Source organism: Phalaenopsis equestris, unplaced genomic scaffold (genome assembly GCF_001263595.1).
Source record: "Phalaenopsis equestris unplaced genomic scaffold, ASM126359v1 Scaffold000418, whole genome shotgun sequence".
In the NCBI taxonomy this organism is placed as follows: domain Eukaryota; kingdom Viridiplantae; phylum Streptophyta; class Magnoliopsida; order Asparagales; family Orchidaceae; genus Phalaenopsis; species Phalaenopsis equestris.
In genome coordinates, this window is record NW_018164859.1 from 19342 (window position 1) to 31699 (window position 12358).

A 12358-nucleotide genomic window follows, 5' to 3' on the forward strand; every position below is an offset into this window, starting at 1 on the left:
GGGAAAGACAGTCTTCCTTATGCATATTCTAGGACAAACAAAAAAGGTTATAATCTATAAAATTGAGGCTTCAATCCTCATGACATCTCGCAGATTTATGTTGATCCCCTTTCAAGGTTGAAAAACCCAGATAAAAAATGGCTATTGTAACATGGATTTTATAGTTAATGATTTTGTTCGTTTGCACAATAGGGAGTTACAGTATGTTAACATCATAATTGGCCAAATCAGAAGTAAATGAAACTTTATGGTTAGCACAATAATGAAACACCCTGATACCTCAAAAAAATAATACATAGAAAGAAATCATCTAAGAAAACCTTTAAAACCACATACCATGAATCATAGAGGTGTGGAAGAAAATTTAGCTACACATGTTAGAAAGAACACCAGAAAAATAGTTCATCAAAATCATTGTTGCAAGTAAAATTAAAAGGTAAGAACTTACAAAATAAATTGTTTGCTCTTCTAAATTAACAAACTACTCTCTCATAAAATAATCATGTCAAAATATGTAAGAAAATACAAAACAATACGTAGGAAAATCTATTAGGAACTCAACCCTTAGAGAGGAAGAGAAACTTAAGGAAGAAACTATCCAAACCCCTCTCTTTCTGCTCTGTAGCCATCTCCAGATATCTCCACCTCCAAAAGAGTGCTAATATATGATTTTTATAACTTGATCCATGAATTTAGAAAGAAAAGTTCTTGCCAAAATAGATTCCCACTCCGTTGGCATGGTCACACTCAAATGTGGCGTGGCCATGCCAACCTTCTGAATCGAGTGGGGTGCTTATGCCTGATCTTGACATGGTCATGATGGCCTCCGCAAATTTGGCATGGTCATGCCACTTATGATGATAAGATGGTGTGGTCACTCCTCTTTCAGATTTGGTCACGCCGATTTAGACTTCTTTTTCGTTGGGTTTTCTCATTTTAAAATGCATGTATTTAACACATGTAACCTGCACAACAAAAATAAACACATTACACAAATGTAAATTTGTGATAAATTAGTAAAAATAACAGGTAAAATGTAGGGTAAAAAGTTGGTGAAATCACGTAAAATTAACTCATGTCACCTCCCTATTATCAGTTCTTTCACATTGCATTACTCCTCTTCTTGTTGGTGGCATGATTCATGCTCACTGCTCCTTTTAGGATGTTGAATCCAAATGTGATTGTGAATCCCATCTAAAGAATATATCATAAATAAGATGTGTGTGTGTGTGTGTGTGTGTGTGTGTGAGAGAGAGAGAGAGAGAGAGATGAATGATTAAGACATTGTGCTCTTCATTGAATACTTCCCATATTTTTAGAGGATTTATTATAATGATGATATTATATTTGTATCCCCATTTGAATGAGGTTTACATTGGGGATATTAGGCATTTTATGTAATAATGTATCATCCATTTTTTTTTGGGTTGGTCACCTCAGCTTGGTCAGCTTGGTTTGGTCGTTTACCCTAGACGGCGGGGCTTGATCTACTCAGCTTGGTTGGTTGAGCTTGGTTGACTATGAGATTCTATTTCTAATGAGACTTCTGGCCTCCGCTAGATGGTAGAAAGATGCTTTATGGGGCTAGCTTTTCCATCGAATCATCTCTGTTGAGGGATATATTACTACATTGAGTCAGTTTTGCTATAATTGATGGTATAGATGCGTTCCTGGCTTTGGGATCACTTAGTTCTTTCTGGTCAATTGTTAGACTCAGTTGGCTTTGGCCTATTCAACTTGATGTAACGTCCGAATTCCATTACTGGGAGGGAGGGATAACGAAGAATCGAAGAAAAATTGATGAGTCATGAGAAACGAAATGAGGAGTTGGGAAGCCAAAGAGGGGGGAGGTGAAGCGAGAGGATCGTGAAGCTACATTGGTGAAGTTTGCCTATAAATCATGACTGATGACTTACTTAAGAATTGATAAAAAAGAAAGATGAAGAAAATGTTTCATCGAGCTTCAAGGGTGAAGGAACCCGTGCCCCCACTTTACCAACGAAGATGAAGAAGAGAGGAAGGATCATCACATAGTAGAAGAAGAGGGGTGGGGTCAGTGTTGAGCCGCGAATGTCGAAGTTGCAGTTGTGTCATCGACACTGTCGAGCAAGTGAGAAAGCTAGATAGATAGAAGTTTGTGCGTGATCCAGATCTCGCAGAGAAGAGGAGTCAAAGTCATTGAAGGAGGAAGTCTCTCTGTGTGCTTCTCTGGTCGAATTGAGAGACTGACAAAGGAGAGGAAGAGGATCTTTCATCCAAGCTCTAGCGTGCGAAGGAAGAAGAAATACTTGCAGGTGTTGAACCGGGCCGAACTTTTGGCAATGTAAGAATATTAAGTTTTGTTTTTCTAATATTATATATTAATTAGTTCATATAAATTTAAATATAATAAAAATAATAATATGACAAATTTATTTGAAATATGAAATAAAAGTTACAATTACTTATTTAAATTTGTGTGGACATTTATTGGATATTGAATAAAATCATAAATGTTGATTTAGTTGAACTTTTGATTGTCAAATTAAAATAACATAAATACTTAAAATAAAGTTTCCAATCAAAAATTAAAGTTACATAAGTAATTAAGTTATTAATTAAGCATAATTAATGATATAGTTAAACTTATATTTTTACGATATTGTAGGCAGCTAACTATTGGAGGCAAAGGTTAAACTTATTGAAACAAGCCATATAACTTTGAGGTGAGTAATCATGTTCTTATACCATGGTGTTATTTTGTCCCTTATTAACGAAATTAATTTATTGGACTATTATTAGTTATATTAAATTTATTGCAAACTCACAATTTTAAGTTCTAGGCATATTTTTGTACATATTTTAGGACAAATATGTGAGAACATCATTATTGAATGATTTGATTGCTATGCAAATGAGAAATGAATATATTTTTATATTTTTTAGAAAGTGATATTTTTATTGGATGCTTTTATGCGCATGATTAATTATGACGGAGTCACCCTTGATGGTACTAGTGGAGGAATACTAATGTACCCAAATACTTAAATGAACAATGATATTGATATTGAAGTACCTTAAGTAGAACAATTATTAGACGGTGCTCTTGTAATGGTTGTATATATATAAATGATATTGATATGTTATTGATATAATAAGACTCTTTTGAATAACATGTTAAATGTTTGTATTGATTTATAAAGAAGCATAACTAACATGCATATTATGATTTTTTTTCTTTATATTGTTGTAGTTTAGGAGTATGAGTATTCACTGACTTGTTTAACCCACAGTTTCTTTTGAACAAACTTTTCAGGTAAACTTTAAGTGATTTAAAAGATAAACGATAGAAATGATAACGTTTATTGAAGACACAGACAATCAGTAACGATCTAATTTTAACTGCACCACTTTAATTTAATTTGATTAGTGATTTTCATCTGTTTAATTATAGATTAATATAAAAAAATTAATTCACACTATCTAACCGAGTTGTGACACTTGACTCGTCCGGCTTGTTGGGGATCGCGATCTCTTCTGCAAGGAACAATCTTCATCACATTCTTTTCTTCTGAACCGTTGGATTTACATGTTATCTTTTTGATAAACATAAACATAGTAGTCATAGGCTTACACAAAAATGTAATGACAACAAAATATAAGCGTATGATTCTCTTTGCTTTTATTCATTGCATGCATGTTTATGAAATTTGAATTTATATTTATTGAGAATATTTTGAATATAACTAAATATTAATATCTGTAGAGAATACTAAAATTTTAAACATTATATCAAAATATTATTAATACTATTTTAAAAAAATAAATATCTATTTTCCTGGATATTTTTATAAAAATAAAAAAAATAACGATATATTCTTTTATTTATTTTTGACCTGACGGTTGGGATAAAAAACATTACTCGAAAGAAATGCTGTTGATGCTGTTACTCCGTCGCTACAGGGAGACATTTCTCCTGAATAACTCCCTCTCCTCGCTTTGGTCAGTCTCCTCCTCACTACCCCCACTACTCCGCGTGTTGTTCCTCTGTTAGGGTTTCGAGCACCACCGGCGTTTCGCCGTGCTATGGATCGTTCCCTTCAGTCGAAACACCTCTCCACTGGTGGCGGCGATGCTGTCGACTACGCTTTAGCCGTTGAGTATAGTGGTCCGCCAATCCCTTATGAGATCCCTCAGGCCATCCCGATCGAGATCGAGCGGATCCCCATCGCAGCCGTCGTCTCTCCTGCTCTCCTTTCCGACCACCTTTCTCTCCCCGTTGCTCAGCCCCTCCCGTCCCCAAACCCCTTTAAGAAAACTGACGTTTCCTCTCCGACCTCTGTCATTGAGAACCACATCGCTGTCGACGGGGAGCTATCTGGCGAAGTTGCCAGCTCCGGAGCCGTGGTGTTCTCCAGCGAGCTTAAGAGAAGCGATGGATCTTTGAACGAGCGAAACTCGATGGAATCGGACCTTAGTTCTGATTTTGGATTGCAGTCTTCAGTCTCTGAAGAGGAGTACGAGGATGAACGCGATAGTGATATTAACCATCAAGTTAGGCCGGTTGGGGTGAGCTTCCAGGGTTCGGCGGAAACGAGTGCGGCTGTTTCTTCGGATATGATCACTGCTTATCAGGGGAGGGATGAGGAGTATGTGAGGATGGTGAAGAAGGGGGCTTGTTTCCGTTGCTTGAAAGGGAACCGGTTTACGGAGAAGGAGGTTTGTTTGGTTTGTGACGCAAAGTATTGTAGTGGGTGCGTTTTGAAGGCAATGGGCTCCATGCCGGAAGGGAGGAAGTGTGTCCCTTGCATTGGGGGTTCGGTTGATGAGTCGAAGAGGGAAAGGCTGGGGAATGCCTCTAGAATGCTGAAGAGGTTGCTGAGCAATCTGGAGGTTGAACAGGTTATGAAGGCTGAGAAATATTGCGAGGCAAACCAGCTTAGGCCAGAAGACGTTTGCGTTAATGGGAAACCGCTTACTCATGAGGAAATTTTTATGTTGCAGAGCTGTCCTTGCTCACCTTCGAAGTTGAGGCCGGGTTACTATTGGTATGACAAAGTTTCCGGATTTTGGGGAAAGGTAACTTCCTATCTTGGGAGTTCTCCATCTCGATTTTATCTACAAATGTACTATAATACTGATAGATAAAGCCTGGTCATTTTATTTTTTGTTGTTCAGACTTCAGATTAATTTTGTAGCTTTAGATTTCCTATGCTTGTCAACAAAGTAAGTTTTTTTGGTCTTATAAGCCTTCTAGGTTTCGGAAGGGACATAAAATGCAGCACGAGCTGTAAATGGTAATTGGATGCGATAGCTTAAGACTCGGGTATTTTGAATATTGATTTTATGCTTTATGTCAATGTTCTTCAATATTAAAATAAAGGGGGAAGAATTACATGCATGCATAATTTTTTTTTTTGTTTTATTATTGTAGTTGAATAACCACAACTTGTATGAAACTGGACAGGTAGGACACAAGCCTGATAAAATTATTAGCCCCAATCTTAATGTGGGTGGTAGTATAATGAGAAATGCAAGCAATGGAAACACTGGCATATTGATAAATGGTCGTGAGATTACAAAAGTTGAACTACAAATGCTTAAGGTTTGTTCGTGAGAATTTACAAATTTTGATTGGCTGTAGGAGTATGCAAATGCCTAAATCATGTTTTACTTACAGTGGGCAGGGGTTCAATGTGCTGGAAATCCTCATTTTTGGGTTAATTCTGATGGAACCTACCAGGAAGAGGGGCAGAAGAATATTAAGGGTCAGATATGGGGAAAGGTAAGTTCATAATATTGCTGCCTATGCAAACCCCTTGTCTTTTCCTCCTATAGTGCACACTGAATCCTTACCTTTTATGATATGCTGGGCAGGCGAGAACAAAGTTGCTTTGCTCTTTTTTATCATTGCCAGTTCCTTCCAAAGCCGCAAAAAGTTTTGGTGAAGAGGTGAATATCTCTATCAATAGAGCTGTACATGATTACATTGAGCAGAGGACAACCCAAAAACTTCTTTTGGTTGGTTCTTGTGGATCTGGATCAAGCACTTTATTTAAACAGGTATTGGAAGCGTTGAAATAATGACAAACAAAATTGTCTATTGCAGTATTTTCGTGAATGCCATATTTTTAACTGAATTTTAAAATTAAAATCAAATGAATGCTATATCTTCCACTTAATGAATGTCAGTTTGGAATATAGTTATTTGCCTTCTTACAAGTTATTTCCTGCAATTACATTTTCTTATAATCATTTTATTCTCATAAAACCAAACATCATTGTATATTGTGATGTTTTTAAATTGGTAGTCCTTTTCTGGAAGTTTTTATTCGAACTGTTTAATTTTTTAATCTAGAGTTGTTAATTAAGCTTAGTTTACCTAGTCATTTAGCCCGAGGGTATGGTTCTTTTCATTTTAGAGTTGAAAGTTTGCTATTTAAATAAGATTGGAAGTTTCATAGAAAATGGTTAAGCAATAAGTTTTCTGGTTTGTTTTTCACAAGATAAAAGAGTTAAACTTAATTCAAGAGAAAAAAATTTTCATGCTATGCCCCCCTTTTTTTTTAACGAAGAGATCACATTTATCTGTTCACATCAAGGTGATGTGACTCCTTTTGTCTCATTTTTGAGGAAATGTCTACTTGCACTGAAAGGCAAGAATAATCATATCAGAAACAGAAATTTTTTTCTTTTGTGATGAAACAAAAAAGACTGGAGGATGTCTCACCTTCTTCCATTTTCCCTGTTGCATAAGGGAAACAAGCATACTATAAATGTCTTGTTGAAAATTATAGTATGAAGTTCTTTGCTTGAGAAAACAGCTCTCACAATAGTGCATTGACACGTATAGCACTTTTTGAGAGGAGAAAAATAAGGAGATGGGCCAATTGTGCTCTCAAACTTATAGCTAAATGATTCATACATCTAATTGGAACCATTTGTTCTGGAAGATAACATTGATTTTTTAGCAACCTATATTTTTTTAGCAATATTCCAAAGTAGTATTTTAGCCTTCGTTATTCTTCATAAAGAATACATCCTCAAATGGTTCCGTATTTCTAGGCTGAAAGTACTTAGGCTGAGGTTTCAGCTTACAACTTCAATTTGCAGGAGTCTGAGTGTGTATTTGATATTATGTTTCACTTGAAATTAGCTTTTTATGTAATGTACTTTTTTTACGTGAATCAGATATGGTTATGATCACCATTTGCATTGTATGCCTATACCTGGAGCTGATATAATTTTTATGCTTGTGCATATCAACCACTAGTACCCCTTTTTAACTTCCAAACTTGAAGTTATCCAGTTTTTGAATCTTCCCTGAAGAGCTACAGTATATTTTACTCTGAACTGATTGAAGGTGCAAATGGTCTTGGCTGCATTTGAAAGCCCATCTCTTTAAGTTATAATGGGTTAGACTGGGCATGTTTAATGGGCTAGCAAGAATGGGTTCAGGGACAACACATTAGTACATTTATCATTAATCCTCCGAGCTCCTAATTACTAGATGACATGAAATAAAATAATACTAAAAAACACAAATCAAGCACTGATGCAGAGCGTAAGACGCGTACCACGGAAATCGAAACCATTGATTGCGAGTCTGTCCGCGATCGCTGCAGGGACGATCTCTAGCTAGGCTTATTTCATTTTTCCTTTTTTTTTTCTCGTTCTTTCCTTTTTTACTTTATTTCCTATTTCCCTATTTTCCAATTAGGTTATTTTCTCAAGGGTTCTTTATGTAGGTTGTATTAGTGTTTTGGAATTAAGTTTCTTGTGAGTTTCTCTTGAGACAGCAATCGACGTCTCCAAATTTTCTCTTTTAGAGCTATATTTAAGGGCGACTGGTGCTCTGGTTGTATCTTGTTCCGAGATGGTGGTTCTCCTCTAAGATTGGAGTAGTGCTCCGACTGTATCTCATTCCCGAGGTGATTTTTATCCTCGACTTTACCTTTCTCTGCACTCTTCCCTTCCGACGTGTTGCCGCCTTCCTGGAAGCCACACTTCCTCCCCCCTCCTTGTTGCCAACACCCCTAAAAGACCTTCTTCCTCATTGCCCCCGCACAGGGCAACACTCCTCTTATTGTTTTATAGTCCACAATCTTTCGGCGAGCGGTGCTCCAGTTGTATCTTATTCCGAGATGGAGATTCTCTTCTAAGATTGGAGTAGTGCTTTGGCTGTATCTCATTCCCAAGATTGGTTTTTTCCTAGACTTTTCAATCCTTTGCACTCCTCCCTTCCACCTTGTTGCCGCGTTCCTAGAAGCCACACTTCCTTCTCCTTGCTTCCAACTCTCCTAAACAACCTTTTTTCTCATTGCCCTCGCACAGGTCAACACTCCTCTTGTTGTTCTGCAGTTTGCAATCCTTCCTCTTCGCCGCCCTTTGTTGTTCCAAGCTTTTGCTTCACTGTCAGTGCTATTTCAATCCTTCGGCCTCATTGCCATCACAGTTCCAACCTCTTTGCCTTTTCCAGCAACTCCACAACTCATTCCAGCCACCTTTCACCACTTTTTGACCACCTAGACAACCCCACCGCCTATGAATTGAATCTTAGTGAGTTTGTGCTGTGTTGTATTTTCCATTTCAATGGGTGTTTGGTTGTAACTGCTTATTTGGCTTTTTCAGTAATATTATTTGCGTTCTTATTATTATTTAGGTTAACTCTGGTATTATTTGGTATCAGAGTTAGCCTAACCCTAGTCTTATCACAGGGTTTCTAGCATTCATTTATATCCAATCCTATCTCCGCACAATTTTTTTTTTCCTACTCTATATCACCCCTACACACCTCCTTCGATCTACTCACAACTAAACCATAATCATGTCGTCGATGAGACAAGCATCTTAATATCTTTTAGAAAATCCATAAAGAGTTGTCTAGGAACCTTCTATAGAGGATGTGGGTTTGGAAATCATCCAACTGCAAAGAGGCTTACTGCCTTCGAGAGGGACAATACAAAAAGGTCACTCGTAGCCACCACAGTGACTTGTTAGATCAAAAGAATGTAGTGAATCCCTTCCACGAGACATATTTCAGAGATGAACTAATATCCTGAAGAGTGGACATAAAATATCAGAGAATAAAAGATTTTGAAGTAAAATTAGATTTATTATATTTTGACAATGACATGGATTTGAATGAATTCATTAAGTGACTCTTGATAGTCAAACGTTTCTTTGAGTCCCAGGATGCACCACCAGACTGAACGATAAAAATAGTCATCAACATGTTAAGGGGGCATCTTTTTGGTAAGAGAACATGAAAATTCTTTGACAACGAGAATGAAATAGTAAAATTATTATACGATCTAGTACTTACCAATTCGTAACTGACATGATGTTTAGACCCTCGCTTCAAAAGTGGAGGGACAACCTCACCAAGTGACCGTCATATCTTACAGATAGAGTTCAATTCCATGATCAAGCATCAAGAGTAACAGGTGAAGCCAACCAACATTTTCAAATCCATCCCAGCTAGGAAGTGTTTCAAGCGCATTAAATTTGTGCATATTGAATCAAATTGTCCAACCAGGAGAATTATCTTTTTCACTCGGAGGCTGCAGATGAAGAAATAGATATTGACACTGGAAATGATGAAGACGAGAGATGAGTCTTAACTTCAAGCTGACGAGAAAGAGACAATAGTGATTCAAGAGGAGCCCACGCAAGTGACTCCAGCTGGATTAGTCGAGGCTATTCTAGAAGATAGTGAGTCGAGAAAGAGACAATAGTGATTCAAGAGGAGCCCACGCAAGTGACTCCAACTGGATTAGTCGAGGCTATTCTAGAAGATAGTGAGTTTGAGGTTATGGAACCTCAGACTATCTTTATGCAAGGATTGAGCGGAGCATCATCAAAATTGACATTAAATGTTTAGAAGGGCTATGAGTTTGAGGAGCTAATACCAAACAAATGGAAACCTTAGTAAGTGAATTTCAGAATTTTCAGATATATAGTTTACCTCCTGAGTTTCCTCTACTTAGATCTAACTTATTAGAGATGAGAAGTTTTTGAGCTACTTCTGGAAGAGCATATGGAGTTATTTGAGTGTTAAATTCAGTTCAGCAGTGTATCCACTTGCAGATGCTCAGACAGGAGGGATGAATCACAACATTGGAAATTGCCTTAGGAGTTTGGTATGAAAAAAGTCCTACAATGGGTCCTATGAAAAATGAAGAAGATATCTCGTCCGAGTGGTTGCTAGTGAAAGTTCCCCAACCTGCTATAGATCTATCTCATAGTTGATTACTTTGTATATAATTTTTTATCATATACACCCAATGAGAACAATAAGTGGGAGAAGCAACTTACAGATGTAGTGGCTTAAGACTTGATTCGTGAGAATACTCATTTTATCCACAACGCTAACTAAGAGGATGAATACTTGTTCTATCAAGATGTACTTTGGAATGACAAAACCTATAGAATTGAATTATTAGGATGTTACGATAACTCTATCACCTTCAACGAGGCCCTAGCTAACACTATACTACGAGGAGCCAGAAGCTTCAACAAATGAAGCCGAAGCTCTCCCCAACCGTGGGAGACTGGCGTAGAGCGTCAGGTTCGTAAACCACGAAAACCGCAAAACAGTGGATCGCAAGTCTGTCCACAATCGCAACAGGATGATCTACGAGTTGAGCTTATTTTTTTTCCTTTTTCTTTCTTTCCTTTTATGCTTTCTTTCCAATTTCACTATTTTCCACATTTTATTTCCTCAAGATACCTTTATATTGTATTGGGGTTTTGGAATTCAATTTTTCATTATTTTTCTATCGGGATAGCCGCTTCAAGTTTTTCCTTTTTATGGTTGTATGCAGGGGGAGTGATCAACATATTCAAATTTTTCCTTTTTATGGTTGTATGCAGGGGGAGTGATGCTCTAGCTATATCACATTCCAAGTTGGTGATTCTACTCCACATGTCGAGTTGTGTTCCGATTGTTTCTAGCTCCTGAGGTGGTATTTATCCTCGATTTTCCCATCCTCCACACTCCTCCCTTCTAACTTGCTAACACTTTCCTGAAAACCCCATTTCCCCCTTCTCCTTATTGCTAACACCCCTAAACTGCTTTCTTCTTCGCTGCCCCCGCACAGAACAAGAAGACTCCTATTGTCCAACACCCCACAACCCTTCCTCTTTTTTATCCTAGCCCACCGCTTCACTGCCACTACTATTCTAGGCCTTCCTCCTCGCTGCCATCGTAGTTGTCGTCTTCAGCAACCTAACAACCCATTCCAACCATCTATCACCACTCCCAGATCACCCAGTTGACCTTAGGGCTGTAAAAAAAGCTTGTTGTTCATGAATATCTCGTGTTTGGTTTGCTAAGTAATTCGTATTCGATTCGTTCTTCAAGTAAATGAGCCTAACACAAACATATTTTTTAGCTCAATTTATAAATGAGCAGAACACGAACAAAAGTTTGTTCGTTCGTGTTAGACTCAAATTACTTAAATAATAAATAAATAATATTTGTATAATATTTATATATTAAACTTTTATATTTTATTTAAAAATATTACATTTTATTTAAAGATATTACATTTTATTAATTTTTAAGTAATTTTATCTAGGACTGCAAATAAAAAATATATTTTTTGTGTTAAATATGTAACTACATAAAAAATGGGTGGTATGCATGTAAATTTCTCTAAGAAGTTAGTTTTTTCCCATGACTTTAATTTGTTCTTTCATGTTCCACCAAGCATAGGCTCACATTAAATAATGGGTGTTGGATACGTAAATACATAAGAATTTTGTGGTATGTATGTAAATGCTGAAAACTTGCCAAATTCCACACCCTCTCCATATAGTCCCACACCATGAATAAAAAAGTAAAAGGGAATCTTCATTTTATTTTATGGTCAGTATCACATGTGGTATGAGCCATGCGAGATTTGTGTGAGTAAATTAAGTTTTGGTTTTATTCTCGTTTAAAAGAGTTTTAAAATAAAAAAAATAATTTTTGTGATAAATTATATCATTTTACTAATTAAAACTTAATAAATTATGATTTTGAGCCGAATACGAGCTTAATTCGAATAGAAGAGTTTGAAACAAGCAGAACACAAACAAATTTTTATGAGTTTTTTTTTTTAAACACGAGCCGAACATGAACAAAAGAAATTTCGAACGAGCCGGACATGAACCAGCATCAGGCTTGCTCAAGTCGGCTCATTTACACCCCTAGCCGATCCCCACCACCCACAATCGAACCCTAGTGCGAGTTTGTGTTGTGTTGTGTTTTTTTATTTCCCATTTTAGTGTGCTTGGTTGTAACCGCCTATTTGTCTTTTTCAGTATTAATATTTGTGTTCCTATTAATAGTTGGGTTAACTCTAGTATCAAGCGCACTTCAAAAAAAAAAAAA

General features: G+C 36.8%; 1 protein-coding gene across 4 annotated transcripts in view; it reads left to right on the top strand.

The window, feature by feature from the left end:
• The first annotated feature begins 3932 nt into the window (after window positions 1-3932).
• The window catches only part of LOC110027175 (extra-large guanine nucleotide-binding protein 1), a 49042-nt gene continuing 40616 nt past the window's right edge, over window positions 3933-12358 (top strand). For all 4 annotated transcript variants that reach the window (XM_020728490.1, XM_020728493.1, XM_020728491.1 and 1 more), the window contains exons 1-4: window positions 3933-5058; window positions 5447-5584; window positions 5660-5764; window positions 5857-6042. In XM_020728490.1, coding sequence (XP_020584149.1) covers window positions 4066-5058; window positions 5447-5584; window positions 5660-5764; window positions 5857-6042 — 1422 coding nt within the window. In that variant the 5' untranslated portion in view covers window positions 3933-4065. The remainder of the gene's footprint in view (window positions 5059-5446; window positions 5585-5659; window positions 5765-5856; window positions 6043-12358) is intronic.